At 35.7% G+C, this 19982-nt stretch overlaps 2 protein-coding genes across 8 annotated transcripts in view; both read left to right on the forward strand.

The window, feature by feature from the left end:
- Window positions 1-2406, forward strand: part of LOC132141954 (rho GTPase-activating protein 15-like) — a 32588-nt gene extending 30182 nt beyond the window's left edge. For all 6 annotated transcript variants that reach the window (XM_059551620.1, XM_059551626.1, XM_059551601.1 and 3 more), the window contains 3 exons: window positions 62-196; window positions 805-910; window positions 1097-2406. In XM_059551620.1, the coding sequence (XP_059407603.1) occupies window positions 62-196; window positions 805-910; window positions 1097-1271 (416 nt within the window). In that variant the 3' untranslated portion in view covers window positions 1272-2406. The remainder of the gene's footprint in view (window positions 1-61; window positions 197-804; window positions 911-1096) is intronic.
- A 7854-nt stretch (window positions 2407-10260) lies between these two features.
- Window positions 10261-19982, forward strand: part of LOC132141994 (serine/threonine-protein kinase WNK4-like) — a 65864-nt gene continuing 56142 nt past the window's right edge. The window contains exon 1 of one of the 2 annotated variants that reach the window (XM_059551647.1): window positions 10261-11231. In XM_059551647.1, the coding sequence (XP_059407630.1) occupies window positions 10596-11231 (636 nt within the window). In that variant the 5' untranslated portion in view covers window positions 10261-10595. The remainder of the gene's footprint in view (window positions 11232-19982) is intronic. The other variant, XM_059551639.1, reaches the window with a different exon arrangement.

The following is a 19982-nucleotide window of genomic DNA, read 5'->3' on the forward strand; positions in this document are numbered from 1 at the left end:
GGTGGATAAACAATAGTGTTTTATTGACTATATAATACTGTATATTGCTATCTTTCTGTAGAAGAGACTCTGGATCTGGAGGATGGGCAGTGGGAAGAGATCCACGTGATCACCGGAGCTTTGAAGCTTTTCCTGCGGGAACTTCCTGAGCCTCTTTTCCCCTTCAGCTTTTTTGAAAGGTTCATCACTGCCATTCGTGAGTGTTACTGTCCTATTTTAGACAACAAAATCAATGTATTTTGTTCTTATTAATTGCTTTTTGTTTTTCGTTCACCCAAAAATGAAAATTCTGTTGAACACAAATGAAGATAATTTGAAGAATGTTGCTAACCAAACAGTTGCTAGTAGCCATTGATTTCCGTTGTATCATTTCCATTTCCATTTATTATTCTTTTCAATGGCTTCCAGTAACTTTTTTTTTACTAACATTCATCAAATTATCTTCTTACGTGTTTAATACTTGAGAGCGGGTAAATGATGACAACATTTTCATTTGTGGGTGAAATACACCTTTAGGTTTTGACCAAAAAAAAGCTTTTATTTAATAAAAAGCTAGATATTAAAAGTAATATATATTTTTTTGACTTGAGAACTGTTGATGTATATTTACTTTGACAGCAATTTGATTTGGTTATGATTTTGTTCCTAAATGATGCAATGCATCATGATCTCAGAAATGAATGATTCATGATTCCACTTGACTGTGGGGAATATCTACAAAAACAATACACTAGGTTTAATTTTTCAAAACCAAAACCTCATTCATGCATGTTTAAGGGCTCAAGAACTGTATTTGTTTTTTAGAAATGAGTGACTACAGCCAGAAACTGTCATATATTCGAGATCTAGTGAGAAACCTGCCTTTGCCCAACCATGACACCATGGAGGTTCTCTTCAGACATCTTCGCAAGTATGGACCTATTTTTCATTCGGTTTCAATGTGGTATGATGACCCTCTTTGTTTTATTTTGTTACTTCCGCTTGTCTTGGGTATTAACAATGATCAGATCATTCAAAGAAAAACTAGAAGTACTAAATGCATCCTCACTCTATTTACTGAAAAGCAGTTCTGAGTATCCACCCATCTGTCCCACAGAGTGATTGAACATGGTGAGCTGAACCGCATGTCTGTCCAAAGTATGGCCATCGTGTTCGGTCCAACGCTGCTGAGACCACAGGAGGAGTCCAACATCACCATGCACATGGTCTTCCAGAACCAGATCGTGGAGCTCATTCTCAACGAGTTCAGTGAGCTCTTCCAAACCAAATGAAATCACCCAATGGAAAGGACCCACAGTCCCAAATGAACAAGGTTACGGTTTTCTGTCTACTAATTGGATGTTGACCGTCCCAGTCAATCAAAGCCAAGATGTCTCAACAAATAAGTTCATTGTGAAACATGAAGAGGATTTGCTCCTTGAAACCGCCTTTCTCGTTGCAACCTGTGTTTTTGGTAATGCTGAAATCAAGAGAGATGATCAAACAGATCTTATAAAGAAAAAAAATGTGTAGTTTGTCGAAATGTTTTGTTCGAGACGAGACAGTTGTGTAGTCATTAATTGCAACAATTGCTTTAAAGGTATTAAACATACAGCACACATACTTGCACGTGTTACTGAATAATATACTGTATATTATTGCTACTCACCAAAAACTGTTCCTATGGAACAACAACATTTTTCATTTAAGCCAAACTGCTTTTTCCTTCGAGTTTTCTGGTCAAATGTTGTATGAACAAGTAAAGATACTCAACAAAGGTATGGATATTTGGTTGATTTGTAATGTTATGTTTCTCTGAACAAAGATTTGGTGGTTACATCTGGACTTGTGTGCTTGATCACCAATATGGTGCACCACTGGTTAAACCTTATTGTGCATGAGACTAGGAAAAAGGGGTTTAATTAATCAATCAACCGTATGACTAACATTTTGTACCGTCTTTAGTCTCTTAAGATGAAAATTTTTCTAAAATGCTGACAGGACATTGCACAGAAGTATGAAAGTGGATGTGCATTACGTTTTAAGAATGAACTCTGTGTTTGTAGACTAGACTGTACATATTTTAAATTTGTTGTTTATACAAAACATATGGTAAAGAAATAATTGGAAATTTCATTTTTATTACAGAGATAAATATTCTGTAAATAAAACAAATACTTTAGACCATATTTAATGTTATGCAAATATGTGCATAGTTTTTACACTGGTAGTTTTAGAAATGTAGGAAATGGATATAAAAAATAAATAAATGTTTTTAGTATTATAAGAGTGCATATATATACAGTCATTATGTCATATAATAAAGTGTGGACATCAATTTAAAACAGAGAAAAGATATTACCACTGGACTATAGATCAATGCAATGTGTGAAATTATCAATAAATATGGTGCCTTCATTTTCACAATTATTGGTTCCTGTCTTTGTTTATTGTTCCCTGAAATATTTTTCAGCTTTTCATCACCAGTTCCTAAGATTGTCTGACTTCTCAAAAATATGACATAATATGATATATATATATATATATTACATATGACACTCCAATATACTATGCTAAATTATCAGATGATCATTTTTGCCTTTTAATAGACTAAAATGAGAGTCTTATAGTAAATGAAAAAAGAAAAAAGGTCTACATTAAACAGTGTGTAGGCAAATTTTAATTTAACCCTTTCACGCATAGTTGTCACTGCAGTGGACAGCTATTAAAAAAGCATTTTCTTGAATTTGCACGGGTTTTTATGGCAAAGTTGCACATCAATCTCTTCATTGGACCCTGGTGCATCATCCTATAAATTGCAACCAAGTGGCAAGCCTTTGTGTTTCGATTTTTTACCCCTCCAAACCAAGATGGCCAAGGGTCAGTCAGACATGCCAAGTTGCTCCAGAATATCCACCCATTCCTTCTTTCCTAGGAGTCTCTTGTAGGTAAAAAAAATATTGCAGCATAAAGCAATATCTAATGAGTCATATCACAGTAAAATTTTCCAAGTTTTGATTTTAGATTGAGAGAAAACTCTGATTAATCACATGTCCACTGTAGTGGACGTCATGCATGCAATGGCTATATTTCAGCTACAATTCATAATTATAATGTGAATATTGTTTTTAAATTTAAAACTTAATATGCATTGACATTTTCTACTGTAAATAAATGTATTTGTATTATTAGAATGTAATTTTCATTGACATCGAAAAAAGTCATGTGATTACATAATGTATGACACTTGTAATGTATTACTTTACTTGTTAGATCAAAAAGTAATCTGATTTTATAATGCATGTTATTGTAATGCGTTTTTTTTACTAATAACATCAAAAAGTAATCTGATTACGTAATGCATGTTACTTTTAATGCGTTTCTTTACTCATAACATCAAAAAGTAATCTGATTACATTATGCATGTTACTTGTAATGCGTTTCCTTTCTCATAACATCAAAAAGTAATCTGATTATGTAATGTGCGTTATTTTAATGCGTTTCTTTACTCATAACATCAAAAAGTAATCTGATTACATTATGCATGTTACTTGTAATGCGTTTCCTTTCTCATAACATCAAAAAGTAATCTGATTATGTAATGTGCGTTATTGTAATGCGTATTTTTACTCATAACATCAAAAAGTAATCTGATTACGTAATGCATGTTACTTGTAATGCGTTTCTTTACTCGTTACATCAAAAAGTAATCTGATTAGGTAATGCACATTACTTGTAGTTAATTACTTGTTAGATCAAAAAGTAATCTGATTAGGTAATGCATGTTACTTGTAACACATTACTTTACTTGTAACATCAAAAAAATAATCTGAATGGGTAATGCATGTTACTTGTAATGCGTTACCCCCAACACTGATCATTTCAGATGAGATTGAAAAAACGTATCGCTAGGTTTTCTCAGAGAAGGGCTATGATAGAAATGTGCATGTCCATCTTGAACATAGTCAGAATTATCAGCTAATAAGGGTAAATCTCCATACTCTGGTGCACTGGAGGGAGCATCTGAGTGGTTTCCACAGTTGTACCTTGACAGGCTGTAGAAAATTCTGATGGAATCACGTCCTCGTGTTCTGATATCATAGATACGCGAAGTGCAACTTGTATGAAGTTGTATGAAGCCATTGCAATATTTTGCATTTATATTTTTTGCATATATTTAATAATTTTCACATTATTTGATATAATTGCATTGATTAGTTTGTTAAATTCACATACTTTATTTGTTTGATTATTGTCTTATATTTAATACAGTATATCTTCAGTTTAAACCAACCGCATGCTGTCCACTCAAGTGGACATCTGAAGATCTCTTTGAAAAATTTGTAAAAAAATAAAATAAAAATCAATTCTTGTTTTTCATGCCCTAAGAGCAATAAAAACACATAGGAAAAAAATCCTGACTGAGGTTATCATAATTCATGCATGAAAGGGTTAAGTTAAAAACTAAATTTTATTAAATATTATAATTTCATTTAATAATTTTATTAAATATTTTTTGAATGTCAGGTTTGGTTCTCCATAGTGAAATAGCAGTCGATTAAATGAGGGCCAGGAGTTTTAATTTAATTTCTGTCAAGTCTTATTCGTCATAGTTCCACAGCGACACCTCCTGGTTGTTCGCATCGAGGCCTCTGACGTTTCCGCCTATGGATGATTTGATTGGTGCAGCGTGTAACGTCACACAACACGAGACACACGTGGAGGGAAAGACTGAGGACGCGTCCTCAACAACAGCACCAGAACCTCTTACACCTGCCCAGACACAGCCCCCTTAAAAGACAGCAGGAACTGGAGCACTGGCCTTCAAAACAACTGCGAAGCCGTCATCTGATCACGTGCTGGGCCTATGTATCCCTCATAGTTTCATAACAAGACAGTTCAACCTCTACGTTTATTTCAATAAGTGATAAACATCTTTTTGCACATTTAATTACAAAATTGTAGTGAAAAATGCAGTCAATGTAGGTACTGTTCATGCTTTCCGACTCCTAGTTGCTATAGTAAAACTGATTACCTGGTGTTAACCACTTATTTAATTTTACACGCTTAACGTTATTACTTTACATTTTATTATTATTTTATCATTATATTATTTATTATGTGTTTTTCCCTAACAAATGATTATATTTATTTATTTCAATCATTCGTTGTCTGCCTTTTTTATGTAGTTGCTGTAACTTAAAAATAAAACAAAAATGGACTTTGAATTTTGATAGTTTCATATATTGGCTATTGTTTCCAACGTGACTCATCTAGTTATATTTCAGAGTGCTTTATAATATTCTGTTGAATTCCACTAGATGGCAGTATATGTCACATTAGTAGTTTGTTAATGCAGTCTACAGGCATAGCTTGATAAGCTTATGGACACACTGTACCTTCCGGTTCATGTGCCACTCGAGAGTGATTAGTTATATAGAAGACTTGATTTACAGAGGCTCTGAGAAATATGGAGAATATCATAACAAATGTCATAGATTAATCATGTCATAATGAAAAATGGTACATACTCTATTTAAGAATCCTAAAGTCTGCAAAACCTTATCCCATAGAGCTACGTTAATGTAACTTTTGCAGCCTTCTCCACTCTGATCATATTCTCACTGGGGATTTAAAGGAATATTCTCGGTCCCATACCTTTAAGATCAATTGAGGCATAAATTTGATTAAATTGATTTTAAATTCTTCTTACATTTCTTTAAAGAAAATCAAAAATCTGGGAGTGAATGGGGGCCAATCTGTGAATCAGTGAATTGTTGTTTTACTATTAAAACAGTATTTTAACCAGACGTAAATCTATCTATCTATCTATCTATCTATCTATCTATCTATCTATCTATCTATCTATCTATCTATCTATCTATCTATCTATCTATCTATCTATCTGTCTGTCTGTCTGTCTGTCTGTCTGTCTGTCTGTCTGTCTGTCTGTCTGTCTGTCTATCTATCTATCTATCTATCTATCTATCTATCTATCTATCTATAGTACTAGTAGTATATAGTAGTATCTAGTACAGACCAAAAGTTTGTAAACATTACTATTTTTAATGTTTTTGAAAGAAGTTTCTTCTGCTCATCAAGCCTGCATTTATTTGATCAAAAATACAGAAAAAAACAGTAATATTCTAAATATATAATAATATTCTATTTTTTTTTTTTACTTTTTATTCATCAAAGTATCCTAAAAAAGTATCACATGTTCTGAAAAAATAATAAGCAGCAGAACTGTTTCCAACTTTGATAATGAATCATCATATTAGAATGATTTCTAAAGGATCATGTGATAATGATCCTAAAAATTCAGCTTTGCATTACAGAAATAAATGATAATTTAAAGTATAATAAATTTAAAAATAATTATTTTAAATTGTAATAATATATCACAATATTACATTTTTTTTCTGTATTTTTGATCAAATAAATGCAGGCTTGATGAGCAGAAGAAACTGCATTCAAAAACACTAAAAATAGTAATGTTTCCAAACTTTTGGTCTGTACTGTATATATATATATAGTCATTTCTGAATACAACTGTTGCCTAAGAAGGTGTAGGCAACAGTTGTACTCAGAAAGGTTTCCTAGGAAATATTTAGAATTTCTTTCAAATGTTACACTGAGAGATTTTATCTAGTTCTTTTAATTTTGTAAGAAGTTGAATTATATCTTGTGTTATTTTATTTATTTATTTGAGTAAAATTATTTATGCTAGCATGGTGTTATTGTGTGTGTTTTTTTTTTTCAGTCTACTTGATTCTGAACATATGCCCTTCACAAAGACCCAGCACAGAGATAAACAGGGTGTGGGAGATAAACATAATCATTTCATGAGAATAACATCACCTCTCTCACTTTGACCCGCTTCTGTTGTATGATTATTTATATATACGTATATGTCATATGTTCCTAATATGAAATATGATTCGGCAAAAGTTTGAAAAGGGCAGGGGTGATTAGAACGAAGTGGAGGCGGGATGCCCAGCTGCTCACCGAGCAGCAATATGTTCATACTGATAAGCGTACACACACACACACACACACTATAAGCCCTGCTATATCACGCTCAAGGGGTCTGAGATATCTGCTCCATACAAGCTCATCTGTAGTTCATTTCTGGCCCACATTCATATCTCCTTTATCATTTCTAGACACATGATTTTGTTTAAAATGGTTGCAAGACAATCGGTCAATCAACTTAAGAAAGTTTCCAACAAAGCTGTTAGCTTTGTTGTTTTATTATCAATGATATAGAATAGGTTTTGTTAATATTTGGACTATTTACTTTTTATTTTTATGTTTTCTATTTTAATTTTGAAATGCAGTTACAGTAATTTAATTGTTATTTGTTTTTGTTGAATTTTTCTTTTCTGATTTCAGTTTTAGAAATTGTAGTATTAAACTAGCTTAAATAAAACAAGGTAAAATGTTTTATATTTTATTACAGTTAGCATTTAAGTAACTTTTTTTGTTTTTGTTAATGGTTTTAGTTTTAGTTTTATTTTCGTTTTAGTCAAAGAAATAGATCACCCAAATATTAGCAGTTGCAGAAAATGAACCGTATCTTCATGAGAGTAGATTTGGGAAATTTAAGAATTACATTGTATGCTTGCCTATTGATCCTTTGCAGTGACTGGGTGCCGTCAGAATGATCGCAAGAATCCACATGACTCCAGTCCATCAGATGACATTAAAAGCTGCATGTTTGTATTAAATCTATCATAAAGACACTTTTAACTTCTGGCTAAAATATGAGACCTGTATTTATAAAATGTGTTTTTCTAGTGAGAAAGTCATCTTGTCTGAATCATGAAAGAAACATCCACGAATCAGGTACTGTTTATAAACACAAGTAGTCCAAAACAATCTGTGGCCAAGAGGGGATGGAGTTTTTCACTGGAGGAATCATTGTGGATTAGTATTTTGGCAAGAAGTGATGGTTTAAAGTTACAATGCTTAATTATCTATTTGTTTCATACAAACAGCTTTTCACTTCACAAAATGTTAACTGAAGGACTGGAGTCGTGTGGATTACTTGTGGATGATTGTGATGTTTTAATCAGCGCTTTTGATTCTGACGGCACCCATTCATGGCAGAGGATCTATTGGTGAGCAAGTGATGTAATGCTAAATTTTCCCCAAATCTATTTGGATGAAGAAACAAAATCATCTACATCTTGGATGGCCTGAAAACAAGTGTTTTGTCAGACTTTTGTGTGCTTGTTCTGATATTTCTATAGATCACATTTGAAGTGCATCGTTCAGTTTGCAGGCTAGGGATAATTCACTCAAAAGGGAAAATTCTGTCATTTAATAACCCTTATGTTGTTTACTTCATTTTCAAACTTGTAGTTTTCTTCCCTGTGGAACGCAAAAGAACATTTACATTTTTTTTTAAAGACATGTTCCGGGAAAAAAGTATGAGAGAATATATCCCTTTTCGGTTGGCCCACAGTGTTCAACGCTCCTATGATCACTGTTGTCTAAAACGAACATAAACACTGTTGTCAAGTCACCTGCTGCTGTGGATGAGAACTCCCTGGTGGCCCACTGGTACATGGCGATTTAAAGTTAATCCTTAGAGTATTTAAGCCAGTAGAAACACAAACAGTTGGAAACAGATGACCTATGCTTGAGTGGCTAGACCCTCACGCTTCTCTGTGATCACAATCAGTCCATGTCCTTTAATTGGGCATCAGCTCATTGCTAAGAAACAAAGCCATCATAACAAAGACACTGACAGCGAGAGAAACGGAGGCTGCTCAAAATAGCCACCATGAACCTATGGAGATGAATGACTAGGTGCGGAAAAGTTTCAGTGATTGTCGTAAGACAAAGCAAAGAAGAAACCAAGCAGTTTATTTGGCTTGCTATGTGATACATGCATGCTGTATGTGAACGGGATAATAGTAATAGTCACACATGAAGCCATTATAAACATTTATCATGTGTTATGTTGTATTGCCATAATATAACATGTTTATGTCTTTCACTAGAGTGATACTGATGTGTATGGAAGTGCGGCACACGTCTGAGCTTAGATCAACATGCTGTGAAGAGGATTTAATTACACCTGTGTGTCTATGTTTGTGCAACTCTGAAACTGCTCATCAGCTGATCAGTTATTATTAGTTTCTGTTATGTACTAGTTACTTACTGTAACACAATCGTGGGGTCATGGCCACACTGGGGGGGGGGGGCATGTTCTATTCAGATTAGTGGATGACTGATAGCATACTGATTCTTAAATTATTTTAGTCCACTCCGTCCTAAATATGCAGTTTTATTCTTGAATGTGCTTCAGGCTAATGGAATGCAGCAGGACTGAATCATTCTCGGTGCACAATGACAGTTTTAAGCTTGACTAATGACATGAATGTCAATCTCATGGGAACCGCAGAGAAATAATTCCATCTGTTCAGTTTATTCACTTTTAAATGGGGAGGTTGTGATACTTTGGATTTGAATTAAGCAACCGTTTCTTGAATTCACTGCTTCGTGATTTCAGAGATCTGGGTTTCCCTGCACTGAGTTTAACTTATTGACTCTGTAATGATCTTGCAACAGACAAACTGTTGTTATGTACATAATGAAAGGTAATGTGGCAAGAAGTTTCAACATTTATTCCTTAAAACTAAAGTCTTATAGAACTTTTATTTCTGCTTTTATGTTAGCTTATAGTAATTCTGATATTTTCAGCTCACTAGAAATGATTCATTATATTTCTAGTACATTTTCTATTTAGTTATTGACTAGTACTTATTCATTTGTTAGTAGTCATTTTACCAATAGCAATAGTTCACTTTTTCATTCTTAGTAATAAATTGGAAAAATTGTATCTGTGCTCATATCAACTTGAGGGTGAACTGAAATGATCTGGGGTTGTTTTTTCTATTTTTATTCATTTATTTATGATCCTCATGGAATTTAAAGATACAAGTTTGCAATTTGTTACCCAGTTACAGATGCTTGTATCCAAAAAAGTATTAATATTATTGTAAATAAATACCAACTGAAGAGATATAGTCACATCGGCAACCAGTCCAGGTATCCAGTGAACCTCGTGAAAGTGAAAGATACTTGTCATTTCTAAATCCACTAGTTATTTAAAAACAATTATAACATAATAAAGTTTTAACTAATAAATGGTTCAACAGCTTGCCATAATAGACAGCTGCAATCTTTCTGAGACGTGAGGGACTGCATTTGGGGCATTGTAGCTTGACTGTTTGTGGTCCCTCGCAGTTAATTACTAAGGTGTTTTTCCAAGGGGAGGAGCAAGCAGAGCAGCACAGCAGAGCAGCGTACTACTAGACACTTGCGCCTGGAAAGCGAAGACACAGCGCGCGCTCCGTGGACGCGCTCGAACGTCACGCCGTGATATTCGAATTATTAACCTTGAGTTGATTGCTGTGTAATATTTCCACAAAGAACGTTTACTTGAGTTCGCATTTATTTTAAAGTCGCGTCGATTTTTGGTATATATGGGTATATAGGCTAATCTGCATTGCGCTCTTGGAGAACAGTTCTTGAACTGTTGTTATGGTATGGAGGGGCACTACAATGTAATGTAATGGACTATATTATGCGCTGCAGTTCTAATGTTAACTACACATATATCTAATACAATGCCAAAGGCTGAGGTTGACATGGCAGGTCTTGGCTTCCCGAGTTTGCCGGCGGGTTTTGACGCGGACTCGTTCTTCCCCGCGCGCCTGCCGCCGAGACGGAGGAGACACTCGGCGAACTCCAGGAGAAATGCCTACAGGTTTAACAAACTCCACACCATGGACGTCGAGCCCAAGGAGAGCTCTCTCGCACCTCTGACAAAAACTCTTTCGTGGTCGGCCGACAACATTTTATCGGAAGGTGCGAACGAGGAGAAAAAGACGGACTCTTCTACTCCAGTGTCACCTGTCTCCAGCTCTCCGCCTGAGACGCGAGACTCGGAGACGGCTGATACCTGGGTCACCGAGGAGCCCAGCGCGCAGGAGGCTGATGCCAGCTCGGACTCGGATGAAGAAAGCACCCAGAAGAAAGTGGTTTTGTCTAGAGCCCCGTTTGAGCGCAAACGCGAGCAGGAGGAAAAGGACGAGGTTGAGACTAAAGCTGTGGCGACTTCACCTGACGGAAGGTTTCTGAAATTCAACATTGAGATCGGAAGGGGGTCCTTTAAGACAGTCTACAAAGGCTTGGATACGGAGACCACCGTGGAAGTCGCTTGGTGTGAACTACAGGTAAGGACTTGTACAGTTCAGTTACTTTAATGGGGGTCAACTTTTCGGCCAGTAGGCTAAATGTCTTGATGCATTTTGTTAAGGTTCGAGTAATTGCCGTATGGCGCCCCTAGCGACGTCAGTTAACTGTGAAATGGTCCAAACAGTCATTATTTTATTAGTTTTGACTGTATATATCAGTTCATAGATGTGCAGTGTGGCATTTATCGGGAGAGCAGGTCAGCATGTGTTTTATGAAAGGTTCTGTATATCTTATGATGAGGAGGAGGTGTGGATGAGAAAGCGTGTAATTTAAGTTATGGTAGCATTTCGTGTGTTATACAATGACTGCTACCAGCTGATATCTAAACTCACCCAATGAAGAATGGACCAATAATGTATCTGTTATCTTTGCACTGTTAGCATCAGATGCATCTGCGTCTGATCTTTAATGCAAATGAGAGGAACACAGATGATGTCATGTGTTACTTTAAAAGTAGTTTTCATCAGCATGTGAGATTACAGTCTAATCAAGGCAGTGGTTTTCTAAAAACTCACATTTTTGTCCTGATAGGCTATCCTGAAAATCCTTATCTCATGCTAAGAGGCAAGATGTCATCACGTGGCGTGTCAATAGGATGATTAATGTGCAAGGCTCCATAGGTTAAGGTCATGTTGAATATTTCAGTGTTAAATATAGATGGGTTAACCTATTTTTATTTTCACTTCAGACAGTTATGTTTTTAAGTAAGTTTGAACTTTCTTTTAGTTTAATCATTTTGACTGGGTTGTCAAACATGATTTATTTTTAACTTTACAAATTGATCTCGATTGAATGAAGTGTAGATGGTCTGATCATTCTTTAATTTTAGGTATATCTATAGAGGTGTTCTGATACTTGTTGTACACTGAATACCAAAACTAGAATTCTTCACTGTGCATTAGGAGCTTTCTTCTCCAGTGCTGATAGCTGTGTTGGCTATAAGGCCTAAAAAAAAAAAGTTTGGTTTGGTTGTCAGTTGAGGTCATTGGTCGGTAGGGAATTTTTTTTTTTTTTTAATTTTTTTTTTTCTCCAGTGGCAGTTTTACACACACACACACACACACACACACACACACACACGCGTCCTGATTTTAAATGTGTGTACCCGTTACTTTTACGACAGTGATTCTGTATTCCCGTTTAAAGTCTGTTGTTGCCATAGACACGCAAAACGCACACACACACACACACACACAAAAAGCCTTCGCGGGAGTTTGACAGGCGATCTCATAGTAGATTAACATGGAGGATTTGAACTTGAAAAACGGAGTGTACAGACATCTTTTTGTAGTCAAACAACATTCTTTGTTATGTTCATTTATGTGGTTTATTTGATTTTGATGCTATAAATTAACTAGAAGCAAGAGACGATCAGTTAGTTTTAACTGATGATCTAACTTACAGCGATCTGTTCGACACATTCAAGAGCCACAAAACGGTATTTATTGTTTACATTTCTTTAAAAAATGACCACATTTGAAAGGTGAAATAACCAAATGAGACTTTGTTTCATATTAAAAGTAAGCTGGTAATGTTAATGTCCTGTCTGTCAGCATGTTGTCAGTGCCCTCTCTGTTCCGCGATATATTGTTTACTCCCCCCTCCCCCCGTGTTTCTCTTAATGTTACGATTTCCAAACCTTAAGTTATAGCTCACTTTAGGAATTGACAGTTAAAGGGTTTTGATGCAATACTTAATGGTTTTTAACGGATTACTTAAGTGTAAAACAGCATTTAAAGGAAACTGTAATTTAATTAACGAGGTGTGAAAGACCGTTCTTCCCCAGTCTCATAAAATAAATTTGGGTCGCACATAAATTGACAGGGTCGGTCGGAAACCGGAACCAAACAATTTTTTTTTTAGGCCTAATGTCCAGGGTCCCAGGTAACCTGTGTATTGGGCATCGGATCTTCACACAGGCTTCCTTATGGTGCAGAATGCAAGATGTCACATGCTGTGGTTACTAGGCAAATTGCTGGGCAAAAAATTCAAGCAAAAATTTGCATGCTAATATTACATTGTACATTAATAGTACATTGCATTTTATTATTTTTTTCCTGTAACTTATACCTGGGAAACAGCTTTATAGCTTATGCTGTGAAATTGTAAACAATCCTTCGAATAAAGTGCCAGTGGCATGAAACCTGAATGGAGCTCACATTTTAAAGTAAAGTCCATCAGAAGGTTGTCCAGAAAAAAAAAAACAATTGGACACACACAAAAAACCTGCTGTGTGAAAAAGAGCAGTGAATACTTAGAAAAAAAGTCAATTTCAAATACATTAAAACATTTACCTCTCTCATTCAGTCATAATTAAGCTGCAAGGCTGAATTATGAACTGGTAAACGTCAAACTTATCACAGAACAAGTTTGTAAATCTTTAAATGTTAACTGTTAAAAGCAATGTTATTAGCTTTTACGACTAAACATTTGCAAACAACATTGTCCTGGAGAATCTGCACAAATAAAAGTCTTAAACTGTTAAACAGTTCAGTAGTGCATAGTTTACAGGTTACTCTTCTTTTTTGAAGGCTCAAAGTAAAGTTCTCCCACACTTTGGATGACTTCGTTCGATTAGTTTTATCTTCCGCTTTTTTCTTTTTCTTTCTTTTTCTTTCTCAAGCTTACTCCACTGCCGTCTGTCTCCACCATAGACTGTAAAAAAAGATGGACGAGGCCCCTTCGCTCTCTTCCATTGATGAGAACTGAAGCCGCCAGAGTCCCGATATGGCGCTGACATATTGAACTTGAGTCTGTGCTCGGGACCAGACATGCGCAGTATTGAGCAGGAAGTAAAGCCGCGAAAATCAACGCTCCGCCCTCACTCTCGCAGAATGCACTCATGGAGAGTGGATTCTGCACACTTTTTAAAAAATTTATTGCAGTACGACAAAAGGCTTGTTAAAATAAAGTAAATACAATCTCCACAGTCCTCCGAAGATCCCGAAAAAAATGTCCGTTGGTGCTTCAGTGACTACTTCGCTCGAGAACCTGTCAATCACAGCTGTCAATCATGACGTTACACCACCGCATCACGTAACTAACTAAAAAACAACTTATTTTTGAAACAGACACTTGAACTTACATCAGCGTGATAAAAGCTACAGCAAATGAAAGAAACCACCTTTGGAAAAACGATATTTGAAGTGTAATTTAATTGTTTAGTTTGTCTCACGTCCTGTTGAAAAACATGGGGAGGCGGGACTTATGACCTATACTAGGACCAGCCACCGGGGGGCGATCGAGACATTTTGGCTTCACTTTTTAGGGCTTGTGCGGCACGCTTGGTCTCCACCATCTAGCTGAATGCTGCAGACGCAGTTCGGGGAGCACGTGACATAAAACGAGGCCAGCTATTGGCTATTCGCTACTTCTACTGCTGTAGTGGCTGAGTAAAACCCTGCGGTGGCTCATTACTGCCACACTTTGGTCACCGCAGATTTAAAATATGCACAAAATGAGCCGCTTATGGCAAATAAAAGTTGTTTAGCAACTAATCGATGACTAAATTAGTTGACAACTATTTTAATAATAGATTTTAATCGATTAAATCGATTAGTTGTTTCAGCTCTAATTCAATAAATCAGTTTCTCATTTGGTCTGTTCTGATCGGATCATAGATAGCAAGATAGGAAACAATGCTGAATGCAAATAATAAAATGAAATGAATTAGCTTTTTTAAAGGAGGATAAATTGCTTTCCATATCATTTGTTGCTGAATTCAAAGGTTGAATGTCCAAACTCTTCATGTATCACTTGGTAAAATCATCAGGTTGGGTGACATACTCTCATCCTCCAAAAAGAAAGAATGAAGCTACGCCTCTGAAAGAAAACACTTTCAGTAGATGACTCATTAGTAGTATTCATCATACTTTTAGGATGATGTACAGGTTCACTTGCAGTTGTGATTATCATATTTGTTTTACTTAATATTACATTCATGTTAAAAATTTACCTATTATATATATTTTTTATTTGAAAAGACACATACATATACACTGTAAAAAGTGAACAGTTGGATCAACTTAAAAAATTTACTTCAATTGGTAACACCTAAAGAAATTAAGTTTTCTCAACTTGAATTATCACGTTTTATCAACTTCATTTCACTAGGTTAATCACGCTTATATTATCTGAGTTCATTCAGTCCTAATATTTACATTATTCTAACTTAATGTCACTGCATTCCAACTTAAATATATTAATTTTTACTACAGTTAGATCAACTTAAAATACTTCAATTGGTAACACCTAAAAAAATTATGTTTCCTCAACTTAAATAATTATATTTTCTCAACTTAATTTCACTAGGTCAATCACACAAGACTCAACTTGCTTTGGAGATATGTATTACCATTAATTCATTTATACGCTAACAGTGTTTTCCATATTACAAACTTTGAGAAATCATTACAAACTGTTCATATTTGTTGTGCCAATGAGATTTAATTTACTGCCACACTTTACAACCATTACCGTTGTCTTTGCACTGCATATTTTTATAAAAATAAATATAAAAAGTTGTTATTCCCTTAAATGAACCACCTAAAAACAATTAAAGGAATTGTTCACTCAAAAATGGTTTAAGTTGTTCCAAACCTGTATGAGTTTCTTTCTTCTGCTTAGCACATAAGATGATGTGTTGAAAAATATTGGTAACCAGACAGTTAACCGTACCCATCAACTTCCATCATGAACAAAAAAGACTGAAAGTCAATGGGTACAGTCAACTGTTTGGTTACCAACATTTTTCAAAATTTTTTGTGTTCAGCAGAAGAAAGAAACTCATACAGGTTTGAAACAACTTGAACCATTTTTGGGTGAACTATCCCTTTAACATTCTTAAAATAGAACCACATAAGTGCATTTATAAGTGCTTTAGAACAGCTTACAGGTAATGCCCTAAACTGAGCCATGTTTTTATATATATATAAACCTTAAAACAGCTCATGGAAAATGTTTTTGACAGCTTAGAGTTATAGGTTATTACCCTTTCACCAATGTAAAAGGAACCAATCAACTACAGATTCAAACAACTACACAATAGACATATGACTGAACAAATAGATAGTCTTACAATAAGAACACATGAACCATTCAACTAAAACAGACATTCTTTCAAACACATGCACATTCAAACATTACTGCAAGTTCACTGTAGTCTCCTGAAAAGACTTTGAACTTTTGGTGTCATCTTGTGCTGATCGAGCTGCAAGAGAACTTTCTGGAATACCTCGAATGTAAACTGAAGTGGTTTTGGATAAGCCAGATTGATGATGTATATCATCCCGAGAAGCAAGGCACAAGCTGATGTGGACGAAGGCAGCTCATTCAGAACTTTAACACCCTTGATGACGACACCTATGTCAGCCTGTGGTTCTTGATGTTCTCCCCCCTCCTTCCGAATAACATACACCGCCATGATGAGCTGCTCCAACTCACCCTCGGAGTCATCTGCTGGTTCTCCTAGAGTAGTGTACATTATTGTTATTATTTTTACATTTTTCATTCATAACTACAAAACACATTTTGTACTTTATAAAAAATCAAAATAGAATATGCGGACTTTCAACTCACAAGGTACTCCTTGAGGATTTTCCCCCAGGAAACAACGAGGGCCTTCAGGACACACTCTCTTTTCAAATGAATGTTTTCAGTCTGTGATAAAGCAATCGATAACAATTAGCTTTACACCCTAATATATTAAACATTCTCGATTATAGGGACACAGTAGTTCACCCAAACATTCTAATTTGCTGTTAATTTACAGGCCATCCAAGATGTATGTAGGCGACTTTTTCTTCAATATAGCAGTTATTTTTAGCTGAAACCGTAGTCCTCTGTGATTTATATAATGCAAGTCAATGGCTAGTCACTTTGAGAGTAAAAAATAAATAATTCTTGCATAGACCGAATCGTTTCGCTTCATAAAACCTCAATAAATTGTCAGGACCCACAGGTATTAATTTTGTTTTGCCTGTATGTTTTACTATTTTTTTTAAAATTCTTTTTGACTTGCATTAAATAAATCACAAATGACCAGTTTCAGCTTAAAAAAACAACAACACTTATTTACTGTTCTACTGAAGAAAAAGAGTCACCTACATCTTGGATGGTAAATTAACAGACTTTGTTTATTTTATGAGTGAACTATTACTTTTAAATTTTCCATTTTGATTAGGTGGTGATGACAATTTTTTCCATGCTATGAAACAAGTATTTAACAATTAAATGTTACTGTAAAACATCCTGTGAGTATGTAGCCAGTAAAACTAGAACTTTAACTTCTTTCAATACCTCGTAATGTCTGAAAAGCGCAGACTACCTCGCCCTGAAATCCCTGACACTGAGCTCCTGGTTCACTACCTCCTGCCGTCTGTAAGCAAACGTGAGAGCCATTTTCTCCTTGACAACACTTTCATTTTTCCTTTTTTCAGTCAGGGCACTGATCAGAGAATCAGTCAATGGGCTAACTCCCGGATCAGTGCTCTGATTGCTTAACTAGGGAGCTGATCGAGACGCACCCAATGTAGTTTTACCATATGCGCCGTTCATACGGGACACGTCCCAGCCAGGATTTTAATATTGCCTAAAATATCCAGGTTTTGGCTATTTGCACTGTGCAGGTTGATCGTTGTGTAACATTCATGAGAGCTATAAAGAGCAGAGCAGACGGCTCCTTACGGTTTCGAATCGCTTTCACGTGTTTGTTCGTTCATTTGACTTGAAGCATTGTGGCGCACTTTTTTTTTTTTTTTTTGTGCGCAGCGACGCTTCAAGTCAATCGAACGAACAAACGCATATTTTAATTGCTTTGATCATTCTCTCTAGATCTCACCTTCTCACACGCAGCCCCACGACTGGTCGATTACGTACAATACCTGCATGTTATTGGTCAAACTGCTCTGGATGTTTTAGGCATTATTAAAATCATGGCTGGGCGAAAAAATTTATCGATGAATAAATCAGAGCTAACGTTTTCAAAGACAAATAAAAGAACAGACAAACATTACATTGAAAGCATACTCAATACTTTACTGCAGGAAATCAAGTTCGAGCATTTTATCCCGCTCTCTGAGCACTTCCCGCCCAACGTATTTCCAATATCTTGCGCGCACAGACGGTTAGCGTTAACTTAAGGAGGCATCAATTTAAAAAAATATATTTATACACACACTCCCAAGATCCAAACTGAACACATTTTTATAAAACAAATGAGTAACGTTAAATGCAGTGTTGGGGAGTAACTAGTTACATGTAACGGCGTTACGTAATTTAATTACAAAATAAATGTAACAGTAATCAGTTACAGTTACTAAGAAAAAATGAGTAATTAAATTACAGTTACTTATGAAAATTGTAACGATTACAAAGAGGATTACATTTGAATATTTACACACATCCACATACAGCTTATTTCTTTCCCAAATTGCACTAAAATATATGGCCCATAATATCCGAGACGCGGAAAACACATTCGTAGAATCCAGTCATAAAAATGGAATTCAGCCTATAACGCGGACGCAATATGCCACATTTTGGACGAATAAATCAAAATTAGGTCAGTACACTTGAATCAAAACCCGATATGGACTGATGTCTGTGAATATTAAGCCGCAAAAAGACTGAATATGAATCCTGCACATTCTGCGTGTCTGTGGAAATCAGGCGCTGACTGGACATCGGGAGAACCGGGACTATTCCCGGTGGCCTGGCAGACGATTTGGCCTTCTACTTTAATATTGTTATTGTATAATTGCAGGCCGAATATACTAAAGCGATTATTTCCGAATCCGCCATTCGATGATTATATCTCTAATAAATCATGGATCGGTTAGTCGTGACTGGCAATGGTTGGGCTCGCGCGCTCTCTGCGCCTCCGCCGAACGGTTTGGATCAGACTCCGAGTAATCAATGCGAGAGAGAGAGAGACCGGAGTGAACTGTGTAAGTGCACAGCTGGAGCAAAGAAGCGACACTTCTGTCCAGGGTTTCAGGTGCAGGTCAGTTTCATCTGTAAATATGCTAATGTAGTTTTGTCTTTGTTTACTCAGTCAAGCAGAAGCAGCACATTGCTCGCAATCACTCAAAATACTGTATAAACGACGTCATTATTATCTTTTGTAATGTTACAGTAGTAAGTTAGCAGACAAATCATCATATTTTATCATAGGTTTAGGGGGAGCTAGTGGATACAAAAACACAACCCTTAGGAAAATTAATGTAGCCTATGGTATGGCACTAACCGTGGTTTAACTATGGAATTTGTAGTAAAAATAAATACAAGTGGTAATTCATTTGCCAAAAAACAAAATTGCACTTACAAAACATGGTAAAAGTCAAATAAAAATCTTCAGTATGAAAGTCATGAGAGAGATGGATGGATAATGGAAGTGAAGGTGCAGTTCAGTAGAGAACTCTTAATTACTTTGCAAGTCCCCCAACCTAAGGATTCAAATCTTTTTCATGTCAGGTCCAAAAAAAAAAAAATAGGGTTGTCCATGTTTCAGAATGGGTTGTGGGTGTATGAGTGTGAGATTTCCCAGCCTATTTTTTTCCCAGTCCGCCCCTCATGGAAATTAATCTCTAGAACAGTCACTTCATGAGCATTTTTTACTTATTTTGAGAAACTATCATCATATCATATCATATACAAAGAGACAGCAGTGTTTCAGAAAGACACCAATGTTTCAGGAGTTTAGTACACAAAATAGGACACATGCTTATTAG

The sequence above is a fragment of the Carassius carassius genome, chromosome 1 (assembly GCF_963082965.1).
Source record: "Carassius carassius chromosome 1, fCarCar2.1, whole genome shotgun sequence".
Classification (NCBI taxonomy): Eukaryota; Metazoa; Chordata; class Actinopteri; order Cypriniformes; family Cyprinidae; genus Carassius; species Carassius carassius.